The 25,137-nt window shown below is 36.4% G+C and overlaps 1 protein-coding gene and 1 long non-coding RNA gene across 5 annotated transcripts; both read left to right on the top strand.

The window, feature by feature from the left end:
* Positions 1-2,164: 2,164 nt before the first annotated feature.
* On the top strand, positions 2,165-6,832 carry LOC145227906 (uncharacterized). 2 transcript variants are annotated; one of them, XR_013860005.1, is made up of 4 exons: positions 2,165-3,581; positions 3,854-3,999; positions 4,185-4,365; positions 4,459-6,832. It is a non-coding gene; the product is annotated as an uncharacterized LOC145227906 (long non-coding RNA). The 2 variants fall into 2 exon arrangements; XR_013860004.1 differs by having other exon boundaries at positions 2,166-3,581; positions 3,783-3,999; positions 4,459-6,831.
* A 1,741-nt stretch (positions 6,833-8,573) lies between these two features.
* Positions 8,574-25,024, top strand: LOC145227904 (uncharacterized). Of its 3 annotated transcripts, XM_080092860.1 has the most exons (17): positions 8,575-8,687; positions 8,760-8,843; positions 9,220-9,423; positions 9,925-9,999; positions 12,405-12,508; positions 12,873-13,020; positions 15,153-15,235; positions 15,295-15,415; positions 16,002-16,187; positions 16,357-16,518; positions 17,838-18,059; positions 21,162-21,313; positions 21,416-21,547; positions 21,884-22,028; positions 22,570-22,671; positions 22,886-23,016; positions 23,361-25,024. In XM_080092860.1, exons 2-17 carry the CDS (start codon positions 8,840-8,842, stop codon positions 23,556-23,558), a joined length of 2,169 nt encoding a protein of 722 aa, XP_079948986.1. In that variant the 5' UTR covers positions 8,575-8,687; positions 8,760-8,839; the 3' UTR covers positions 23,559-25,024. The 3 variants fall into 3 exon arrangements, with proteins under 3 accessions (XP_079948987.1, XP_079948986.1, XP_079948984.1); XM_080092861.1 differs by having other exon boundaries at positions 8,574-8,843; positions 21,947-22,028; XM_080092858.1 differs by having other exon boundaries at positions 8,575-8,843.
* Positions 25,025-25,137: the final 113 nt, after the last annotated feature.

Genomic DNA, 25,137 nt, shown 5'->3' with positions numbered 1-25,137 from the left:
GTGCGTTTATTTTGTAATTATTATACTTTTTTTTTACACAAATGGAAATCATAGCGTAGAATAAACCAAAAATTAGCCTAAAACGGTTGTGATCTTAAATTATTCCAGAGGTAAGCTTTTAATCAGAATGATACAATCTTGTAGCCCAGACACTATTCTCTTCTGTCCCGTTGACGTTATGACCAACCTTTTACACGATTTTACAGCAGAACGTTTTACGCGAGAAACCTTTTCGCATTTTTCTGTTATAACGACAAAGCATCAAGCTACCACAAATTCGGCTCAAGTCAATCGCAATTATGGTCAAACTCCGAGAGTAAGCTTTTAATCAGAATAGTACCATGTTTTAGTTCAGAGCAAGCTCTTTCCGATCCAATTAATCCCACGTGACACCCTTTTCGAGTTTTTACAGCAGAACGTTTCACGCGAGACACCTTTTCGCATTTTTGATTTTTTCGACAAAGTGTCAACACGCCCCAAAATCGACTTAAATTAATCGCAATTATGGTCAAGCTCCGAGGGTAAGCTTTTAATCAGAATTGTACCATGTTTTAGTTTAGAGCAAGCTCTTTCCGATCCAATTAATCCCACGTGACACCCTTTTTGCGTTTTCACAGCACAACGATATACGCGAGACACCTTTTCACATTTTTCCATTCTAACGACAATTAAAGTACAAACATACCCCAAATTTGGCTCAAATAAATTGCAATAATAATCAAGCTCCGAGGATAAGCTTTTAATCAGAATAGTGTCATATTTAGGTTGATATATATGTCCCAATCTATATGTTAGTTTGTGGAAATTTTTGTTCTTATTTTAATACAAATTGTATTTGTTTTTTGTAACGCTGCGTTTTTAATAATCTACAATTTTTATCCACATTCAATAATATGTTATTGAGTAAAAAATCCGTAAGCATTTCCAAACGTTGAAACAGAATTATTTCAGCGGATGTGAGATATTCTACTGCATTAATCACTGAGATACATTTGTGGCGCTTTTCACTACGAGTTTTTTTTTCAAAAGTTACAAAGTAAACTGCACGGAATTGGATCAATGGCTTAAATAAAGAATATACAATCCTAGTTTTATTTCTATTGACTTGTTGAGGAAAGTGGTAGAGCTACTAACACTGAGCTTGGGCTTGCGCCCGGTCTGAGAACTTCTGGTAGGTGGCGCAACAGAGCATAGGCGTTTATGGTGCTGTTTCAGCAATTTGGGTTTATGGTAAGAATAATTGCTGAGTCAGCACCATAAACGCCCATGCTCTGTTGCGCCACCTACCAGAAGTTCTCAGACCTGGCGCAAGCCCAAGCTCAGTGTTAGTAGCTCTACCGAGGAAAGTTGACTCCAGAATAACAAAAGGAACAATAGGTTACCTTGGTAGAATTTGTAAATTTATAGTCAAGAAAAACGGGGCAATTCAGGGAGCGTAAACTTGTTTGAAAGGAAGGCATATCAACGTCATGTTGTTTCAGCTTTTGTTAAAATACTTAATCACGATCCTTTTGTCCCGTTGGTTTGAAACTTTGTGTTGTAAGCAAGCTTTATTGCGTCATTATCTGTTGTTTTATATCAATTAGAAAACAATGACTGTTTCTAAACGATACAATGATTTACTTACTTCAGGTTTCTTTTGCACGCCTTATACTTAGAAGTAATTGAGTATACGAAAGTTGTGTGTCTAATGCAACTAATTCAACTTCAAGTTTCACTTATCCTATAAAAAGTCCAAGCAAAAAAACAACAACAGGAAATACAGTTTATGTTTTTTTTGCCTTCGGTAGCTTACGACGATGAAGTAATTTCTTGAGTATCACATGACTGTGTATAACGTCGCTAAAAGATTAAACAAACCTCCAGTCTTCAAAACTAACAAATGCCGACATGTTTAAATAAACATAAAATAGTGTAAAGGCCGTCTAAAACTTTTTGTGTGATGCTGGGGTCCGTGCTCCACATCGCAAATTAAAATGGCCTGCGGAGATTAGCAGAATCAGTCACAAGTAACAATTCAAATAGGCTCCTAAATCGTTTGAAAACCGTATGGCCTGAGAAAACTGTTATAATTTATCTTAAACCGTTCGTGTTTTATAGCCGGCAATCTCAATCCCTGTGCGACATTATTGTATATGGTGTAGCGGTCATGCCCTTCGACGAATGATGCTGTACGCTTATTATTTCCCAGTCAAAAATTTTCTACACCTAACGCCCGGGCCATACCCGACCAACACTCGTTTATCTATCGTTTATGCCAGGATCGGCCGATTCATACTTAACAGAGCATACGCCATATTTATATCTATGGGTCTTACATGGTTTCGCCATACTAGGGCCTAAAATGGCAAATGTGGTATAATTACAGTTGGTGTTAAAAAGATTAAGCAAGAAATTGCCATACTTGGGTGCCGAGAGTGTGGCGCCACACCTGTTCGGGTCTGGCGAAATGCTGTATCTGAGGGAATATTAAGCTATTGGTTGACAATGTTATTATTGACACCATTTTCACAAGATAGTTTTAAAGCAATTCGTACGACGACTTGAATTGGTGAACATTAAAAAATTAAAAGTAATGCAATTAATGTGTGATCATTATCTTTTTGTACCTTGAGCGAGCCTAAAGTTGACGTGACGGTTCGTCAGCGCCTAATCTTTGACAACTCAGGGCTTCAATAACATAAATATTACACATAGCCTATCACAAATCATGTCAACTGTCAAGTAAACGTAGTCGAACCCAAATTGCACAATACTTGCGCAATCATTTGACCTATGAACTTTACGAAACGTTGTCTGTCGTGATTGGTTAATGCTATCTTGAACGTTTTGAATCCGGACTAAGAGCGATCACGTGTTGCTTGGCGGCGGGAAAGTTTTAATCAAGGAGGTTTACGAGTGTACGACGACTATATTGTTTTTTGGGATCTGACTAAAAGACGTAGGTTAATGATGCCAGCCAAAAAGGGTACAGCGTACAAAACATTCAGCAACTTCAAAAGAACTCGAAATGGAGAAGGAAGCAATCTTCGAAGAAAAGAAAACTACAAGCAGCAGCTGTAATAATTGCTGAAAAGACCCAGAATATGAGTGAAAAGGATTTTGAATTGCTAAAAGATAACCAAGAAATAAGAAAGCGTGTTATGTTGCCATACAAAGAAAAAATTGTTGCTATTAATTTACTGCAAATTTAAATTATGTACGGTTTCAAAGGATTTTACAAAGCTAAGAAATGAAAAACTTGCGTAAAATTTGCTGATGGCACAAATGATGTTGTGCCTAAAGGATGGTTGGTTGGCACAGATGTATGTAAATGGCCACCAGAGATTTGTAATGTGCAGGATTTAACCAAAAAAGAAGTTGTGGCAGAAGAAGAATGGTGCACATGCCCTTGTATTGTTCTCTTCCAAGCTAGTAAGTGTATTAAGATATTTGTTACAAGCGGGTACTTATGACTGATGTATCAAAAAAGGATACACCCAAAGTAATTTGGAGGACTCTGAGTCAGATATATCCATTGAAGAAGAACCACATCAATTGAAGATTTCACCATTAATAAGAACAGACTCATCACAAAAAATGTATGTATATATCACTAGCTCCTCAAAAATGTATATAACTTATCACTAGCTCCTAAGTGACATCTAATTGGTGGATTAATGTTGACTGCATTTTGTTGTGTACAAAATTCCATTTGTTTTAACATATTATTTCTTTGTCATAATTGTTGTGAAAAATCAAATCAAATGGTTTAAAATTTAAATGATTTCTTTTGTGTTTAGAAATACATTTAAACGGCCATTACCACCAAAGCAAAGACCTTTAAATGGTAATGAATATAAATCCCTAATAGCCAAGATGGAAAGTAAGGATGACAAACTGGAGACTATTGTGGAGATACTGAAACAAAAAGAAGTGTGTGCAGCTGTGACAGAAACCCTCTTTCCAGAGCCAGCTGACAATGAAAAAGATCTGGTAGAATTGATCACTCAAATTAATGTAAGCTGCATTTTCACCTAAAATGGAAATAAAATTTAATACTCTTAATTGTCAGGTTGTGTGTTAACAAAATCTGTTTTTTTACATGTAACTTGAATAATCATTTCGATGCCAGCCCTACCAAATGATGACAATTTAAACAGTTTTATATGTTTGATCATAATTGCATGTTTACATACTTGAAGGACAAGAAAAGAATCGGCAAAGTAATTGATATGGACGGCCTGTGAGGCACATTACGCAACTTCATCAAGTTGTTCATGACGAAAAATCTGGCACTTTAATTTTCCTGGAGTGGATTGGGTTGTGGAAGAAAACAGACAAAAATTTATTTTAAAACTCATCCTTTGTTTGCCTTTTTCATAGGTAACACATGATTTTGTTTTGTTGTAATTAACATTGCAATGATATGGATTTTAAAAATTCAGGTCATTGAATTTTAGGTTTGATGTTTTTTAGATGTGCTGCCATACACCAGACACAATGGTGCCCGTCACCAGAAAGTAGCCACTGCAGTCAAAAGGGTCCTTCCAGGGGTTGGTGACTGGGATGGCGGTCATGTGAAAAGGGCAAAAACCCAACAGCCAAATGAAAACCCAGGTGTTGACACTGACTCTTGCGATGATGCATAAGTATTGTCTTTATGCGCGCCATGTGACTTAGAATGCTTTTGGCCAAAACATCCAAATTGTCTGTTCTATGCCAGTGTTTCCCAACCTATGGGTCGCGACCCAAAGTTGGGTCGACTGTAAATTCTGTTGGGTCGCCAGTTTTTGTGACAATTAGAGCATTTACGTTTCGTAGCGTTATTTTGTTATTTCCCAAGGATATTAATTGTTTCCCAATAACAATTTCATGACTATTTGGCGTGATAGTGAATTATTCTGTTTGTGACGTCATAATGGTTGTGTGAGATCACTGTTAAGCGTTGTGTGGCTCATAATGCTTTGAACCAGCTCTAAAGTTGGCGGAAAAATGAATAATTTTTGTTTGATGTTTTTATTTTTCAAACTAGCGTAGTAATTTTCAAAAAACTTTCCTGATTTACAAACAAAAATACAACCCAAATAGTAAGAATGCATATCCATGGGTCGCGAGAAGCCACAAAACAAAATTTTGGTAAGTATTTGGGTCGCGACAAAAAAGGTTGGGAACCACTGTTCTATGCTATGTGCTGGCCATCTAAACTGTTTGTTTAATGCTTTGTACCGGCCCTCCTAACTGTGTGTCTTATGCTTTGCAAAGGCCATCTAAACTGTGTGTCTTATGCTTTGCACAGGCCATCTAAACTGTGTATCTTATCACTCTTATGCTTTGCACCAGCCATCCTAACTGTGTGTGTTATACTTTGCCACAGCCCTCCTGACTGTGTGTCTTATGCTGTGCACAGGCCATCTAAACTGTGTGTCTTATGCTTTGCACAGGCCATCTAAACTGTGTGTCTTATGCTGCGCACAGGCCATCTAAACTGTGTGTCTTATCACTCTTATGCTTTGCACCAGCCATCCTAACTGTGTGTGTTATACTTTGCCACAGCCCTCCAGACTGTGTGTCTTATGCTGTGCACAGGCCATCTAAACTGTGTGTCTTATGCTTTGCACAGGCCATCTAAACTGTGTGTCTTATGCTGCGCACAGGCCATCTAAACTGTGTGTCTTATCACTCTTATGCTTTGCATCAGCCATCCTAACTGTGTGTGTTATACTTTGCCACAGCCCTCCAGACTGTGTGTCTTATGCTGTGCACAGGCCATCTAAACTGTGTGTCTTATGCTTTGCACAGGCCATCTAAACTGTGTGTCTTATGCTTTGCACAGGCCATCTAAACTGTGTGTCTTATGCTTTGCACAGGCCATCTTAACTGTTTGTCTTATCACTCTTATGCTTTGCATCAGCCATCCTAAATGTGTGTGTTATACTTTGCACAGGCCATCTAAACTGTGTTGTGTGTCTTAAGCTTTTCACAGGCCATCTGAACTGTGTGTCTTATGTTTTGCACAGGCCATCTTAACATAACTGGAACGTTCGGCGCCAAGCTCGAAGTGTTTCATTGTTGAACATACGCCACACATATATGCCAACTTAAGCAAGGCACCCAGGTGCCGCCCATGTGAGGCTGCCAAGCGTTACCAAACATAATTATGCTTGGCCCGGACATAAATTTTTGACTGGGTTTCGATTCGCTTATGGCAGTGGTTCTCAAAGTATGGGTCGCGAGTCACGACCCAAACGTGGGTCGCGCAGGGTCAAAAAATGGGTCGCGGTATGGTGGTTCAATTCTACCCAAACGAATTTACTTAATGTAGTAGTAGTAAAGTCCACTCACTCGACCACGTTGTACAGTAAAATGAACTAATCATTGCAAAATACTGACAATAGCCTTCCAATTGTACTGTTATGTTGTGTTATGTAGTATTGTTGAATCGAACTCGTTAAACCTGCAGCCATTTTGACATGGGCAGACCCAGTGCGGCCACGACGTGGCCTCGAAATTGTTACATTTTTTGATATTTGAGGCTTGGGTCGTGAGATGTTCATAATGCTCAGATTTGGGTCGCGGTCAAAAAAGTTTGAGAACCACTGGCTTATGGCAACAAGCTGAAACTTTGCAAGCTGTTACAGATAACGTTTCTACGTTAGCCTGTGAAAACCGTTTAATTTTATCTTAAACTGTTCGTGTTTTATAGCCAGCAACCCTTGCCCCATTGCGACCGTTGTTGTCTACGGCGTGAACGGTCACGCCTTGCGACGAATGATGATGTATGCTTCTTATTTTTGATTCGCTCATGGCAACAAGCTGAAACTTTGCAAGCTTTACAATTTACTATTCCAAGTTGGCCTGTAAAAACCGTTTAATTTTATCTTAAACTGTTCGTGTTTTACAGCCGGCAATCTTTATCCCATTGCGACCCGTGGAGGATCATGCCCTTTATAACTGATGATGATAAAAGAGCTTGATCTGAACTAAAACATGGTACTATTCTGATTAAAAGCTTACCCTAGGAGTTTGACCATAATTGCGATTGACTTGAGCCGAATTTGGGGTATGTTTGTACTTTAATTGTCATCAGAATAGAAAAATTCGAAAAGGTGTTTCACGAAAAACGTTCTGCTGCAAAAACGCGAAAGAGGTGTCACGTGGGATTAATTGGATCGGAAAGAACTTGCTCTAAACTAAAACATAGTACTATTATGATTAAAAGCTTACCCTCGGAGCTTGACCATAATTGCGATTGATTTAAGTCAATTTTGGGGCGTGTTGACACTTTGTCGAAAAAATGCGAAAAGGTGTCTCGCGTATATCGTTTTGCTGTAAAAACGCAAAAAGGGTATGACGTGGGATTAATTGGATCGGAAAGAGCTTGCTCTGACCTAAAACATGGTACAATTCTGATTAAAAGCTTACCCTCGGAGCTTGACCATAATTGCGATTGATTTAAGCCGATTTTGGGGCGTGTTGACACTATGTCGAAAAAATCAAAAATGCGAAAAGGTTTCTCGCGTAAAACGTTCTGCTGTAAAAACTCGAAAAGGGTGTCACGTGGGATTAATTAGATCGGAAAGAGCTTGCTCTGAACTAAAACATGGTACTATTCTGATTAAAAGCTTACTCTCGGAGCTTGACCATAATTGCGATTGATTTAAATCGATTTTGGGGCGTGTTGACACTTTGTCGAAAAAATCAAAAATGCGAAAAGGTTTCTCGCGTAAAACGTTCTGCTGCAAAAACGCAAAAAGGGTGTCACGTGGGATTAATAGGATCGGAAAGGGCTTGCTCTGAACTAAAACATGGTACAATTCTGATTAAAAGCTTACCCTCGGAGCTTGACCATAATTGCGATTGATTTAAGTCGATTTTGGGGCGTGTTGACACTTTGTCGAAAAAAACAAAAATGCGAAAAGGTGTCTCGCGTGAAACGTTCTGCTGTAAAAACTCGAAAAGGGTGTCACGTGGGATTATTAGGATTGGAAAGAGCTTGCTCTGAACTAAAACATGGTACTATTCTGATTAAAAGCTTACCCTCGTAGTTTGACCATAATTGCAATTGACTTGAGCCGAATTTGTGGTAGCTTGATGCTTTGTCGTAAGAACAGAAAAATGCGAAAAGGTGTCTCGCGTAAAACGTTCTGCTGTAAAATCGTGTAAAAGGTTGGTCATAACGTCAACGGGACAGAAAAGAATAGTGTCTGGGCTACAAGATTGTATCATTCTGATTAAAAGCTTACCTCTGGAATAATTTAAGATCACAACCGTTTTAGGTTAATTTTTGGTTTATTCAACGCTATGAATTCTATTTATGTCAAAAAAAATGTAAAATAATTACAAAATAAACGCACAAGATTCGCATAGCTTTATTTTTTGATCTTTTATAAAAGAAAATCTGTATTTAAAGATTTTTTTCCATTATTTATTTCGTTTAGCATTTTGTTTTGTTTTAATTTGTAATTTGATTTGGTACCTGAAATTTTGTGGTGAAGTTTTTGTATTTGGGGGAAATTATTTTGCCAGAATGACGGTGGTATTTTTTCGTTGCTGCCCCAAAATGTTATTTTTTGCAGCCTTTTTCTTCGCGATTTGGTTAAGTGTTAAGTGCAACACAATTTTATTGTAACATCTGTTATGTTTTTTACAATTAACAAACACAAAAATAAATGAAAAGCAACGCAGCTGAGACTTTCTCACAAATCGCAAGTTCACCCCTGCAATAGCCAATATACCACTCACTCTGGACAATACACGGTACCTTATTTTGTATGCAGATTGCGGACCAAGCCACACCAAGTACTTGGTTGTTAACCTATAAGATTTTTGTAAAGGCAGGAAACGACACAGAATCTTTATGCGTAAGTATTGTATGTTTATTTGTAGTTACAACACATTTATGGACATCAAGTTTAAGTTGTTCTGAAATTGAAATGTGGCATATGTAACTCATGTGCTGTGTTGTATAATAATACTGAGTTATAATGTACAATGTCCATAGTTAACCATCTTGAGTTTTCCAGGTGGTTGTTTATTTAATTTATTATACATCAGCAACAGTGTTTGCTTTTTTATTGTTGCTAAGTTGTAACTTAAGACTTACTTTTCTTATGTTACCTATTACCTTGTAGGATTTTTTTATTTTGGATATTCAAAAAATTGTTTTGGAGAAAGTATGGTAATAAAGTAATAAATAGAGTTACTTTTTTGACTGCAACTTTTTCTCATATTTTTTAGTCCACATCAACTCAAGCAAGAATTCCATGATGTTCAACCGGCGACATCGGGGTTGGATTCAAACCTCCGTTATTCTAATCCTGATTGTTGCACTTGGCTATGGAGTCTATTTGTACAATGTTCTTCAAGGAAAATTGCAGTTGATGGACATTAAGTCACAGAGATTTCAATCACAGCAGCATTCTTTGTCTACACAATTACAAGGTATGAATTTCATGTGTGGCTCTAATTAGGCATTTCAAAACATTCATCCTAATTTTGTTGTGACATGACATTTATCATATGCATTCAACAAGCTTGGAATTATTTTCTTCAATTTTTGAGTATGTAAGTTTTCCTCGTGACAATTGTACTTTTTATTTTATAGAGACTGGCAATGCTTTTGTAGCAAAGTATCTTTGTGTTTTAAGTTATAAACCCAAGGTTTTAACTTGAAAAGATATGTTTCCAAGCTTGTGGTATGAGAAATTAATTTTGTCATTAAATTTCCAATACAATGGGAAAGGATTCTCAGGATCAATGTACTAGAATTATACACACTCAATGCAAACTCTTGCTGTGATTTAGTGCGAATTTGAAAAGTAAAACACTTTTTAAGGCCAAATGTTATAAAAAGATGAATAACATGACTAAAATTCTTGCACTTTATGTTTTCTAAAATTTATAGGGAGAACATTGTTTTGACATGTTTTCTTGATTTTTCAGTTGTCTATGAAGATAGGTCAAAGTTAGAGAGCACACTCCAGAAGGAAAAAATGGACCATCAAAACACCAAGGATGGTAAGCTGCACTTTTTCCAAAAAACTTTAAATTAGGTTTTGTGACAAAAAGATAAAGGTTCATTTACACCAGGGGTCTCCAACACGCGGCCTGCGGGCCACATGTGGCCCGCCAGGCAATTTTCCGTGGCCTGCGGCGTTATTAGCAGATGAAAAACTAAATTATTATCTTGTAAAATTTAAAGGATGTGTTTGTTTTACCCTTCAAGTATTTCACAATTCAAAATTATGTATCACTAAGCTAAAAATACCAAATTTAACGTTTGTGATACATTATTATTATTGTGATGAAATAATGCAATCTTATTCTGATCATCAAAGCGTGAAGTTAAAATCCGTTAAGTTTTTTGTGTCCACTATTTTTGTTTAGCTTAGGGATAAGGATAAGGAACTTTTAAGTCCGTGAAGGCCAACCAACATTTTGTTGACACTTATGTTGGCCGCATTGACTTTTTCAGATGCCTATAGGCCAGTGGTTTCCAAACCATTTCATTTACATAACAGACGTTTCGTAATTTTTCTGCGGTCCACGATGAATTCAAAGCTAAAACCAATTAAACAGCTTAAGCTGCTAAAAGTAATTTAAACTTTTACCACTACAGCTTTAGGATTTATTTTACCTAAATATTATTATCAATTGGTTACGCATATCAATGATCTAAGAGCGGGTTGTGACATCACAGACAAAACTAAGATATGGAATTATGCACAAACAATTGCTTTCTTTGTTGATTTTTATGAAATAAAAAGGCATTGATGAACAGGCAAGTAAGATTGTAAAGTCATGAGCTCTTGAAGGTCAACGAAAATAATGCCATTAGCCACTAAGGAACCATGAACTATCTAGTTTGGAAACATCTGGCATGGAGTGTTAATTCCACAGTAGTGTAACCACATATTTTTTCTATGATTGGTGTTTGGTGACTGCATGTGGCCCGCGGCCTATAGAAAATTTGAAAATTGTCCCGGGACAACCGTTGAGTTGGAGACCCCTGATTTACACTGACAGGTTTTTCACCAATATTTGGTAAAATTGAATTTTCGTTAGTTTGTCCACAAATATACATCTCAAAAAGAATGTATCAAATGAAACTATTTATAAAATAAACTAAGTTAACTACTATGTCAGTGAATAAAGACTATAGTAAGTAGCAAGTTTTCCCACGTTTGGTATGTTCGTTCAAATAGAATTGCATTGCATACATTTTCTGAACAATGCAACAGTACAGTACAATGTGTTAGTTGTGTATATTGTTTGAAAGGTGCAACTGCTTGACTTTTTATCCTTTGTGCCCTACGCTTGTTTTTATATTGGCACAACCATGAGGTTGTTACAGCCATTTCCTGGTTTGCTGTCATTAGTTGGTGTCAAATTAATAGGCCTATGTTAAGAGAAGACATGAATTTAAAACCATACAAATGTGCAAAAATTATGCAAAAAAGAGGCTGTAAGGTATCAAATAAGTCTTTCTGTGGCAATTTTATTGTGTCAATGCATCTGCTATTATTATTATCATTTATGTTTGTCAGAGTTTTATAAACAAAAATAGGAACAAAATAAACATTTGATGAATAACAATCAGACTTATATGATTCGATGTCATGACTCACAGAAGTTAGTTGCCAAACCTTTTAGGTGTATGCTGATTATGTTGATTTTTTAAATAAAACTTGAATTTGTCACAAAATGGCAATGATACACAGCTTTTTTCAAAGTGTTAAGACTATAGACATCATTAATACACCATAAAACTAAGAACAGTAACTACAAATTGCTTTACTACAATTTAGATGTACATATGTGTTTTTGCAAGTGTCATATATCAATACAAGATTAATTTGTAGTTTAAAACACAAGTGTTATGTCCTGGCTGTGCAGGTTAAAGTTTTAACCCCGGGAAATCCCGATCCTGATTTACTGGGATTTGAGGCTCTTTTCTGAATCCTGATCCCCAGATTGTTTTGCTAAAATCCCGAGTTTGGGACCTAGCTTATAACACCTACATGAAGTGTTTGTTTGTTAAATTAAAGAAAAACTTGAATAAACCAGCCTTCCTAGGCAGAGTTTTAATGTTTTGAATATAAACAACATGATAAAATTATTGCGAGCTTGTGCATGCGTTAAACGCAAAGCACAGTCTGTGGCTGTTTTATGATGCTTAAAAAACAGTTTAAAATGTATTTTACTTCAGCATTTTCAACCCAGAAAATCCTGGGATTGGAAAGTGAAAATCATGGTTAATCCCAATCCCAGGATTTTTCAATTTATTCCCAAAATCCCAACCATATGCAGGATGTCGGTGTATTAGGTGTTCAATACTTTGTTTCACAGTCAATAAATGGCATTGCATAAACAAATTGCATCAACTTGTTTTTTTCGTGTTGTTTATTATTAACTTTGTTTAGAGCTGGAGCAGAATATGCATTCACACCAAAGTGATCTGGAGAAGATGGACAAAGAGCATCAAATCAAGTATGAAGAGCTACACGAAAAACATCTTTTAACACAGGTTTTTATGTTTTAATTATTGTACCTGGCTAGGTTTTTTATAAATTTGTGCAGTCCTAAAAATATTTTTTTCACATTATATATATCATACCAGTGTTGTAGAGTCGGATAAAAGGCCAACATTAGGCTTCTTACAATACATCCGATTTGTGGTCGAAGTTAGATTCAGCTACTTTATTCCAATAGCAAAAATAATTAAATGGCTCCTGAGACGTACGTTTTGTTAATAGTGAAAAAAAGATTCTTTGGTTGATTAAAAGCTGTTAAAACCTTTTAAACTGAACTGACAACCCTACATTGTATGGTTTTGCTGAGGGTTAAGAAGCAGTGTTCCAAAAATTCTTACATTTGCTGTTTGTGCTAAGAATAAATTGGAAGAAGTAAATAGGCAACTTAGTGAACATCAGATGCGATACAAAGATACTGATCAACAATACCAGGAGAAAATAGAAGAATTAAAACAGCAAATTGAAAGTAAATCTGCAATGGAAGCAGACAATAACATTTTGCAAGGTAAAATGTGTGTATTGGCTGCACTAAGAAAAAAAAGATATATATTGTCTATGTTACTTAAATTACAAGAACCCTAGGTTTATATGATGTAATGATTGTTAAGGGATTTATCACATCACCAAATTGAACCAGTTGGAGTTTGTATGTAGTGTTTCGATAGGTGGTTGTATTTGTAATGGCCTAGGCCAGTGGTTCTTAACCGGATTTCATGTTTTCGGAGGGAAATTATGTAAGCTTGAAAAGAGCAAACTCGTGCTCGAGGGTCGAATCCGGCTTTGAATTAACCATTGAAAGTTACTTTACTAAAAAATTTCTGCAACAACATGTAAGATTAATTATGGGTCCCCTTCCCTGAAGGGGACCCATATTGATTTTACTCGAATTGTTTGTTTGTTTTTACTTTTTTTTTTCTTCCTTTTTTTTTTCTTCCCAAAGTTTGTCTGACTCGTTTTTCCATTAAATGTTTGATGGATTTGGCTGAAATTTACACAGATTGTAGATGTGCATCCCACTTTGTTTTTGTTGATAACCCCAGTATTTACCCCGCTAGCCCCCTAAAATGGGTATTTTCCCCCCAAAGTTTGTCCGAGTCATTTTTCCATCAAATGTTTGATGGATTTGGCTGAAATTTACACAGATGGTAGATATAGTTATGTAGATGTGCATTCCACTTTGTTTTTGTTGATAACCCCAGTATTTACCCCACTCGCCCCCTAAAATGGGTGTGTTTACCCAAAGTTTGTCCGACTCGTTTTTCCATCAAATGTTTGATGGATTTGGCTGAAATTTACACAGATGGTAGATATATTCATGTAGATGTGCACCCCACTTTGTTTTTGTTGATAACCCCAGTATTTACCCCGCTAGCCCCCTAAAATGGGTGAGTTTTTAAACTGTGTCAGAATTGGCGGAAATTTGGATTCTTGTATAGTATGCCATTTATAGGTGTCGATTGTTGTGTTCAACCCTGTAGTCCTAACATTTACCCCACAAGCCCCTAAAGTGTAAAACGTATTTGTATGTTACTGGGCACCACAAACGAAAGATTTCTTTGGAGCAATAGTGTTACAAGGGCAACCAGTTGTATGTTGCTCGTTGGTGGTCATTTTTGCGCCATGGCAGTTAGGGGCTTGTTAACAGCCCTTTGACGTCAGAAGCAGTAACGGTTGTTGCTCAAAACACCTCTAGTGGTCGAATTTTTAAACATTGGCAGATTGGGCTGAAATTTTGCAGTACTATTGATTGAGTCATTGTGGTTTTTATATATTTTTTAGTTTGTGTGTCGAACCCAATTAGTTGCCCTACTAGCCCCCTAAAAGTTTTTTTAAACGTTAAATAGGACATACTTCAAACAATATCTGGAGTGAATCTAATTTTATAGTTTGTATTCTACATAGTATTATTATTTAAGCCCAGTGCCGATCACTGTGTTTTACCTTACAACACCCGACTTTCTCATGGTTATCTCTTGAATTGCATTATTTTCAACTTTGCATGTGTGGGGACCCATGAGTTTTTGCCTGCAGAAACGACTAAAGTTATAAAAGACGATTGCTAATATGGGACCCAATACAAAATAAGCATAGGAAATATATTTATGTTTCAAAATAGGTTATAGTGTATATGCAAGGGCAATATGTGCTAAGCCACTCTTCTAGTTTCACTAAGGTTTACAAGACACATACAAATCCAAAGGCCATTTGTTACATCACAGACAAGACTAAAACCATCAAATGACTTTGCTATTGTGCGCGAATAAAAGCCTTTCCTTTGTTGATTGTGATGCAATAAATGAATAATGCAAGCAGAGCAGACTCAGTATTCCAAATAGTTTAATCTCTCACAGAAGCACTATTTAAACTCAAAAAGATTGCAGTATACCTTTAGGGTCCAGACCAAATCGCTCCACAAAATTATTTTATTCAAAAAATATTTTTTTGTTAACGTAGGGCACAAAACATGATTTTAAAAATAACAGAGGGGGAAATTCAAAGTTGGTGATTGACGTTAGTGGGAAACCACACCAAAAAGGTTAAGAACCACTGGCCTAGGGTGAAAGTTCCACCTGTAACAGTGTTTCAAAGTTTGATAATGGTTTCATCACTAAAAAGTGTTATTTGTTAATACAACAGCTAAACTTGATGAGTTGAAAAGAGCTCACAACCAACTGCAACTAATTCATGAGAAATTAAAAGAGGATCATGGAATAAACCAGGTGGGCTTTTAACCACTCTGATTTATTGATTGTATAAATACAATAAGTTTGTTTTGTAGAAAGAGGTGATGAAATATATAAAACTACAATCATTACTTAATGGTCTTGGAGCTGATACTCTAAAACTTGATCATCCAAATCTAGGAAAGTTGCATTCAAGTGATCGTGCACTTGTGTTTGGTGAGTATAATTTTGCTTGCTCTACTTTTGTTTTCTTTTTTTGCACAAACATTGATTTGTACGATTTTTAAAAACATTTTTAAGCCTAAATGTTGATTGGCTAATACATTTGAGATCATTTTTGTCCAGGTTTTGCATTATATACTAAACCAATTGTGTCTCATTAACACCTGGAAATAATCTGAAAGTTTTATTTTTTGATTTATTTTGAAAAACCAACAGTCCGATAGTGTTGGCACCATGCAACCTATTTTTTGCAACAACGGCAAGTGTTGTCATTTTTTACCGCTAAACACATGTGTATCTGTATCATAAACCTTTAGTTTAGTACAGGGGTTCTTAACCTGGGGTGCACGCACCCCCAAGGGGTGCGAGAATTGTTCCTAGGGGGTGCGGGGATGCTGAATCATCAAGGTTGGTTAGGTCTTTTCTATTTAAGCAATTACAGAAGGGGGAGCGAAAATTGGTTAGTGATTTGAAAGGGGGTGCGAAAATTAGTTGGTGATTTGAAAGGGGGGCAGCAAGGAAAAAAGGTTAAGAACCACTGGTTTAGTATGTGATTTGATGAACAAAAGTTGCTCTGTAGCTCATTTTGGTGGTGACCCCAACAACGTTCAAGCAATGGAGGACAGCCGTGAAAGGCTTATGCAGGAAAAACAAAGCAGATCTGAAGCTTTGGAAAAACAACGCCTTGAAAAACTAAAAAGAGACAATGAAATTGCTGCAAGAAATAAAATCCAACCAACAGCAGAACCAAAAAAATCATTAAATGGTAAGCAACAGAGTTAAGGATAAGTATATCTTTGTAAGTTTTTGTATCAAACATGGCTGTTATACTTTTCTTTGTGCAAAAAATTTTTTTTTGCCTTTCAAGGTGCTAAAACACAAATTTTGTAGTGAAATATGTTTACTGCACACATATTTGTTTTGTGAATTTTTAGATAATTGCTTTTTGCCAAAGAAGGTTGGAGATTGTGAAAATGAAATTGAGAGATTTTATTATGATCCTCGTGTTGGATCCTGCCTAAAGTTCAGTTTTACTGGCTGTGGTGGAAATGACAACAACTTTCCATCTGTTAGGGAATGTGAAGAATATTGCCACAGTAAGTAGCATGTATAATAAAAAACATAACAACCAGAGTACTTGTGTATGTAGTTATGTTTTTGATTAAATTACTTTTTAAGTCTGTGTATAGTGTTTCCTTTTTTGTCAAAGTTTTGCATTCTAACCTTCATATCCTAATCCAGGGGTGTGTTAAAAAACACGAAATACTGCCATGCTAATTATGGGTCCCCTTCCCTGAAGGGGACACATATTGATTTTACTCAAAATGTTTGTTTGTTTTTCTTTCTTTTTTTCTTCTTTTTTCTTCTACCCAAAGTTTGTCCGACTCGTTTTTCCATCAAATCCTTGATGGATTTGGATGAAATTTACACAGATGGTAGATGTAGTTATGTAGATGTGCATCCCACTTTGTTTTTGTTGATAACCCCAGTATTTACCCCGCTAGCCCCCTAAAATGGGTATTTTTTCCCCGAAGTTTGTCCGACTCGTTTTTCCATCAAATGCTTGATGGATGTGGCTGAAACTTATACAGATGGTAGATGTGCATTCCACTTTGTTTTTGTTGATAACCCCAGTATTTACCCCGCTAGCCCCCTAAAATGGGTATTTTCTCCCGAAGTTTGTCCAACTCGTTTTTTTATCAAATGCTTGATGGATGTGGCTGAAACTTATACAGATGGTAGATATAGTTATGTAGATGTGCATCCCACTTTGTTTTCCGGATAACCCTAGTATTTACCCTGCTAGCCCCCTAAAATGGGTGAGTTTGTAAACAATGTCAGAATTGGCTTAAGTTTGGATAGCTTAGCCACCCTTCTAGTTTTGGTTTTAAAATATACTCGAGTGCCAATATCTTGTCTTAAACGGTTTGAGCTTTAATCTGAATATTTGGCCAATATGTAGCAGCCTATTAAATGTTAGAATAAAAAAAATGTCGTCAAAATGCGAGTAAACTTGTTTATAGTACTCAAGAAATTTTTATTCTGTATATGCGACAAAAAATACAAATAGTTTGCAACCGGGCTTATGTTTTAGTTTTATTAGTGTATTTGGTATCTTTATCACTGCATGATAATATATCAAGTGGAAATATGGGCCATGAAAATGAATAAAAAAAAATAGTCCTAATGATTACCATCTGAATGTTTCAAAAGCTTGTGTGTCATTTTTAAATGCTCTTCGTGCCACGTGTTGGGCACCCCTGGCCTAATCACTTGAACAGTTAAACATTTTTTATAATTATGTTAGGCCTTGGTTAAACCTGGGTAAAAAACTTACCGATAGTCTATTTTTGCTCAACACTGCTTCAAAAAAATTTGTAGTGTGGAAAATAAACTGCATCTCGTTGCTTTTTAGTTGGAGTAAGACACCAACAAGCATCTAATGAAGCACTAAACGCTCCTGGCCAAGACTTATCTCAGCATAATGATTTCAATAATGATGATAACCAGAAAGATGTCATGGACAATGATCCACATTTAGAAAATAGGAATGCCAATGACAATCCACTCCGGGCTCAGCAGTATAACAAAGATCAACATGAATCTGATGATCAAAACAATGACCAACCGATTCAAGGTATGTTTGATTTCATGAACTAATTGAAAAGTTCATTGCTTCAGGTTTGCAGTAAATTTATTGTTAAGCTAGTTGGGCAGAATACCATGTGGTATTTTTAGTGTTATGTTGGATAAAAATCATTTTTACATGAACAGCCAGATAAAAATAAGATACAGAATTGTGCTGAGGTTGTTAAAAACTGTGGTCATGTTTCACCAAGCATGTTCACCCAAGCAAATACACCTGAATTATTTAGGCATAGTTTTGTTTTGCCCCCCTAAACTGAGCTTTATTTGCAATAAGGTATATCTATGTTATACTCAATCTTAATGCTATGTCCCTAATGTCCAGGAACATAGTCAAAAGATTGAAAAATGAAACAAAACAATTGAGCCCCTTAAAAAAAATGGTTTAGTGTTCATTTCATTTGCAACTTGTTTTGCACATCAATGTTACACACAAATATGTGTGTCCAACTATGTTTTCTGGGTTTTAATTGGTGTCCATAAAATCAGATCACTTATAACTTCTTCTTTACTTCTGTGGCAATGTCCAGCGAATCTCATCCTCCTTTCTTTTATCACTGATGTTAGTTTCGACAAGTTGCCGTACAGAAGCTTATTGGGTGGATGGGTCTTCCAGTTAATGTTTAAGACGGCACGAAGCATTCTAGTGTATGTCCCATCTAGTTTCTTTTCCAGTTTTTTTGTTAGGGTCCAAGCTGATGATCCATAGAGCAGTACAGTTTCTGCCACGGCTCTGAAAAAGTTTTTTTTAAGTTGTTCAGACAGCGATGATTCCCAGATAGTTCTTAGCCGATTGAGTGCACGCCAAGCCTTTGCTATTCTAATGAGCACATCTTTTTCTGTCATGGCAATGCAGCTACCCAGATATTCGAAGTCATCTACCTGCTTGAGAAAAGTTCTCTTCGATGTTTCTATTTGCCCCTTTTGATGATAGCAAATATATTCTGTTTTGGTTGCGTTCGTATGCAATCCAATCATAGCAGCTGACTCTTCCAAAAGATGAAGTAGCTTTTGGGCATTAGCATTACTGTCTGATAACAGAGCGATATCATCGGCGTAGTCGGCATCGGTGATCTTTCTTGCTGGATGTCGTCTGCTTCTTGCTGGTGCTAATGTTAGACCACATTCACTATGTTGATCAATAGAGTGTTTTAACACGTAGTCCAGACAGATAACAAATAGGAATGGAGCCAGAGTGTCACCTTGTAACACACCAGATTGAATTTCGAAAAAATCGGTGTCTCCGTCGGGAGAGCGCACCATGGCCTTAGTGTTCTTGTACATAATAATTATGGCTGCAACGATTTCTTCAGGGATTCCGTATGCCAATACAATCTTCTCCATCTTTTCTCTGTGGACCGAATCGAATGCTTTGGAGAAATCCACAAACAGTAACGTTGCCGGTATTTGCCTTGCTTTCACACCTTCTATGATTCTTCTCACCGTCAGGATTTGACTGACTGTTGAGCGACTTCTTCTAAATCCATTTTGATTTCTTCTGAGGATCTTTCCCAATTCTGGTTGAATTCGGTTGAGCAACATAGCATTGTAGACTTTTGCTGCTATCGGAGTGAGTGAGATTCCTCTATAATTATTGGTTTGACTGAGATCACCTTTCTTTGGGAAGGGTAGTATACAGCTGTGGTGTAACGGTATAATATAGGCAACAGAACATATCGTATATGTGTTTGTGCATTACTTGGTAGGTGTTTTGGACATGCCAGTCAGAGGGGGTATTAACAGCTTTATGACGTCAGAAGCGTTAAGGAATGTTGCTAATAACACCCCTAGTGGTCAGAATTTTAAACATTGTTCGATTTTGATAAAATTTTACATGACTGTCGATTAGTTCATTGTGGTTTCATGTTTTATACTTTTGGGTGTTAAAACCCATCAGTTACCCATCTAATCCCCTAAAATGGGTGAGTTTTTTAAACGGTGTCAGAATTAGGTGAAATTTGGACAGCTTGTGAGATTTGTCATTTATAGGTGTCAATTGTTGTGTTTACCCCGTTATTCCCCCCCTCGAATTAAATGAAATTTGGACAGTTTGTTCATTTTGCTATAATAAGCTGACGATAGTTATGTTTCACTCTGTGACCCCAATATTTACCCCACTAGTCCCCTAAAATGGGTAAATTTGTGAAACAATGCAGGAATTGGATAAAATTTGGACAGTTTGTTCATTTTGCCATAATTAGCTGTTGATTATTTTGTTTCACCCTGTAGCCCCCTAAAATGGGTGAACTTTTAAACAATGTCAGAACTATATATGGAAGTTAGACAGTTTTGAGTACATTATTCATTGATGTGTTTTACCCTGTAAGACCCACCTTTACCCCATTAACCCCTAAAATGGGTGTAATTTGTAAACATTGGCTGAGTTGGTTGAAATTTTGACAGTTTGTGCAAAAGTCATCTTTAGGTGTCAATTGTCACTTTTGCCATGCAGTCCCATCAGTTACCCCATTAGCCCCTGAAAGTTTAACTTTTTAAACAATGTCTGAATTTCATAAAATTTGGACACTTCGTAGAATATGCCATTTTGAGGTGTTTATTGTTGAGTTTTACCATGTAGCCCCACTAATCCCTAAAAGGTAAATTTTGCAAACAATTGCCGAATTAAATGTGACTTGTGTAGTTTCTATCTCACACAGCATGATTATTTCTGCAGACTTTTTTTCCTCCTGTTTAAACTCATAGCACCAAAATTTATTATAGTTATTTCAAAAAATGCACTATTTACAACTTTGCATGTGTGGGGGACCCATGAGTTTCTGCTTGCAGAAACAACTAAAGGTATAAAATACAGTGGCTGATATGGGACCCATTACAAAATAGGTCATAGTATATGTGCAATGGCAATATGTGCTAAGCCACCCTTCTAGTTTAATCTGTAAGCTTTATTGCGAGCCAAATAGTAAATTTCTATTATAAACTGCAATTAGCTCTGGCAAAAGTGTAAGAAAACAACTTTAACATTTCAAGCCAATACTTAGAACTTAATTTTGTTTGCTGACACATTAGACAAATTAAGTTACTTTATAGAAAACCCATGAAATGTAAAAGTGTGTTGCTTGTTTGAATTTTACAGGTGAAGCGATTGAAAATGAAGATAAGATAGTTCCTGAAGAGCATGGTGATGTTGAAGCAAGAAATGAGGACGATGAATCCCGTGAGAGTCGCTTCCAAGCAGAGGGACAAATAGAAGATGCTGATAAGAACAATAATCCAAATGAACCCAAGGTACATGTTGCTTCACTGTTTTCATCGTTTAACTATTTTTGTAGCTGCAATCCTCCACAAATGTAGCAACAAAATATTACTTTGCCTTAATTGCCTATGTAGGAGGAAATCAATTATCGAGACAACCCTGAAGAGAGAAACAGTCAACTTGATCAGGTGGAGTCGGAGGAAGACCAGGCAAGAGCAGCAGAAAAGCTTGCACAACTTGAACTTGATGCGCAGCAATCTCAAAATGTAAGTGGATATCTTTGTATATAAAGCTTTGGTAAGTTTATCAGTTTTGATACCTCACTACAAGTTTATAGAGGTCTATAACCTTCATATTATGCCTGACAGCAATAGCTTATATACCTCACTACAGTTGCTAATTTCTTGTTTTTACTGTTTGACTTGGGCTGGTTTTGACATTCTACTGAAAAATGTGGTCCTTTCCTTTTCAAACTTATACACAGGATTATTGTTGAAGTTTTTTTGTGTAAATTTTGGCTTCAATTTGCTCAGCAGTTGGCCTTTGGCTCCAAAAAAATCGAAGAAACTAGCAATATGTATAGATTTTATGATAATTTCTAGGATCAAGAAGATTTAAAACCTGAAAATGGGAAAAATGCAATTGAGAAACTTCAACAATTACAGAAGGAACAACAGCAGATAATTGATGTGCAATCTGAAAATATAAAAGAACTGGTGCAACAAAATCAGGACGTTCAACATAAAGGTAAAATTTGCTAGTTATTTTTCAATTTCTGGGAAAAATATACCAGGTCATTTCGCCATTGTTTTTTATTTTGTCATCACTGTGGTTATTAATTGTAGACCTAGATCAGTGATTCTCAACAAAAGGGGTCGCCAAGCAATTTTAAAGGGGTTGCGAAGATGCAACGCAACTCAGAATGGTTTTATCCATATCATCAAAATTTCCCCCATGACTTCTGTTTATCACAGTAAAAAGTGTTTTCCGTGCAACGTTTGGTAGTAAATGTATGAACACATTTTGGTGGGGGTCGTGTTGTGTCAAAACCTCTAAAGGGGTTCGTAGAGTTTGTGAAACACTGACCTATATGCATCACATTGGTAAAGTATTTGTGGAAAATATTGAAATTTTCAAATGTTGGACCCTTATAACATCCAGTTGTTTTCTTATTAGTACATACACATCTGCTATTTACAATATTTTAGCTACTATTTTAGTATTGATATGAAATGCAATCTATTAACTATGTGCATATTAAAAAGAGCTGACATACTTTTCTTTTTAGGTCAAGTTCATGGAGAAATCTTTGAAGAAGAAGCAGCTAAACTTGGTGTTGATAGAAACAGGGGAAATGAAGGAGATGGGGAGGAAGCAGATGAGGGTGAAGGTAAAATTCAAGTTGAAATGCATATGAGCTTTGAATAGGTATAAAAAAGTTAATCTATGCAGCATAGAATATAGATTGACATTTTGATGTAATTATTATGTGTGCGTATGTTTTTTTTGCAACAAGTTTGAGATGATTACTGTTGTTTGGAACTGTCTTACTGCAAACCTCCTTCAGCAAAAAAATCAAACCAACCAATATATATATATATCAGGTGAAGACCAGGCACAGGTGGATGTCCCTCCTGCCGGACGACCTCTTAAACAGGATCCTCAACTTGTTGGTGATGCCCCTATTCCTGCTGGTGGGCAAAATCATGGGGAAGAAGATTTTAATGATGAAGATGTGAGTGTTTCATTTCTTAGAAATCAGAAATTTTACAGTCAGTGCTATTACAGTATATATACAGATATATACTTATATATATTATTAGGAATAAAGTGAGGCTTGTTTGTGAACAACTTAAAATGAATGTTGTCTAACAAACAACAGTAAGGTCCAAATTTTTTAGTAATATTGGAATGCATTTGTTTTATTGCTTTTCATAATTATGTCAAAATTTAGGGATTTTTTCACAATCCAGCAAATAACAGATGCCGAGAATTCACGATATATTGTTTTTTGGAGCAAATTTTGCATTTAAGGTTTAGAAATCCAACTTTACTTTTAACACTTCTCTGGTTGTTTAGCAAAACTACAACGGTGAAAATGACAATGGCGACGAAGAACAGTACGAGGATGAAAATGATGAAAACAATGAAGGAGCCAACAACGGGTACGCTGACGAGTCGCAAGACAGGGGAGAGAGAGAAAACGACGCCGACAGCAGACACCGGGAGGCATTGGCCCACGCAAATAAACTAAAACAAAGAGAGCGGGAAATGTAAGACAGCACTGTGAAGTCACACCTAGAGCTTTTTCTCGCGTTTTTTCCAAAGAATTCCTTTTTTGATATGTGGATTATGTTGCATCGTTGGTCAAATACCATGGACACGGTTTTCGCTGCTTCCTTCGCATAGTTTATATTGCGTATGTTGGTGTCAGCGGTGCTTACCCGTCATCCACAGCAAGGCAATTGAAGTCGTAATCTGCTGTTGTGTGGTAATGTTGTATCACGGCATTTTAGGAAGAGCTGTGCTAAATGTTTCGTAAATATTAAAACGGTAATAAGGTAAGGTTTTGTGTAATAAGCACTCAGATAAAAAATATTACACCGCAAGCTCATTTCAATGTGATTTGACGCTGACCGAAGTTTGGCATTTAGGCCAAAAAGTTCATGAACGTGAACTTGGCGCTAATTGCGGAGAATGCTTTGTGGGTTTTTGCAACAGATGTGTCGGAAACTTTACTTAAAAATGCAAACGCACACATGAAAAGTTTTGGAATTTGTTACCCGCAAAACTCTGTGTTTTTGCAGTATGCAGAACAAAACATTTTCGTACAGACTTATCTTTCTTCCAAAAAACCTTACCTTTGCTCCAAAAATCCTGAAACATGACGTTATATGCATTTTTACTTTTTTATGTTTTACGACTTGTGTCGTGTCTGTCAACTATAGAGCTATTCGTCTGTTGTCTTATCTTGCTTGAATAGTGCAGTTTGTAAAAGCTAGGCCACTGTTTATACTTGGAGCACCTACGCGTGTATAAAAAAGCCCGCAGTATTTTGTTTTCAACTCTGATGCGTCGTGTGCGTTTATGGTTCCCCAGCACTCCTGTTGAATATCTTCTTGGATAATTTTTGCACTTTACCAACTTCAATACGTCGCTATCCAGCGTATGATTTGTCGTTTTACTTGTAAACTTTACACATTTGTCTTCTGCTTGCAACAAGCGACATAATTTATTGCCTTTTAAACAAGTAAACCATTCCATTTCTTACGGGGAAAAAATTCGAACCCTTAATAAGTGGTAAGCAATGTGCGCCCCAAAACAACTGAACTTGGTAATTTGAAATTTCATTAGCCGATGCATTAGTATTTTAGTTTATGTTGCTGTTTTTCAACCTCGACACAACATTCGTCCTGGTTTATACTGCGTTTGCATTTGTTTGTTTTATTTTACCCAGTGCGCTATTTGTTAAAAATATATGTAGACTGTCATTTTGCAGGGGTTCTTAACTTTTCTTGTAAAAAGTTCTAAACGTTTTTCATGTATGATTATACGAGTCGCAAGAACTGGACTACATTTTAACGATTTTGTTTCGCAATTTGTCTGTAAAATGAAAAAAACAGGCAAGTGGTTAAGATTTCATTGCTCTGTTTATACTCCATGCCCCTTAGGTTTAAGAACCTCTGTTTAGCCACTGCAACGAATGTATCTTGTAGTATTTAAATAAAGAAAAAGTTTCCTTATCAATTGTTTTGATTTCATTAGAGGTTCGTAGTCTGTTTTTACTCATAACAAGGCTTTGCTACAAACTGCGTAACTTGTTTTGTTTATGTATTAAAATATGCTTAACACTGCT

This window comes from Phallusia mammillata, chromosome 5 (assembly GCF_965637545.1).
Source record: "Phallusia mammillata chromosome 5, kaPhaMamm4.hap1.1, whole genome shotgun sequence".
Classification (NCBI taxonomy): domain Eukaryota; kingdom Metazoa; phylum Chordata; class Ascidiacea; order Phlebobranchia; family Ascidiidae; genus Phallusia; species Phallusia mammillata.
Note: the sequence above shows the minus strand (reverse complement) of the source record. Positions and strands in the feature narration are given on the sequence as shown.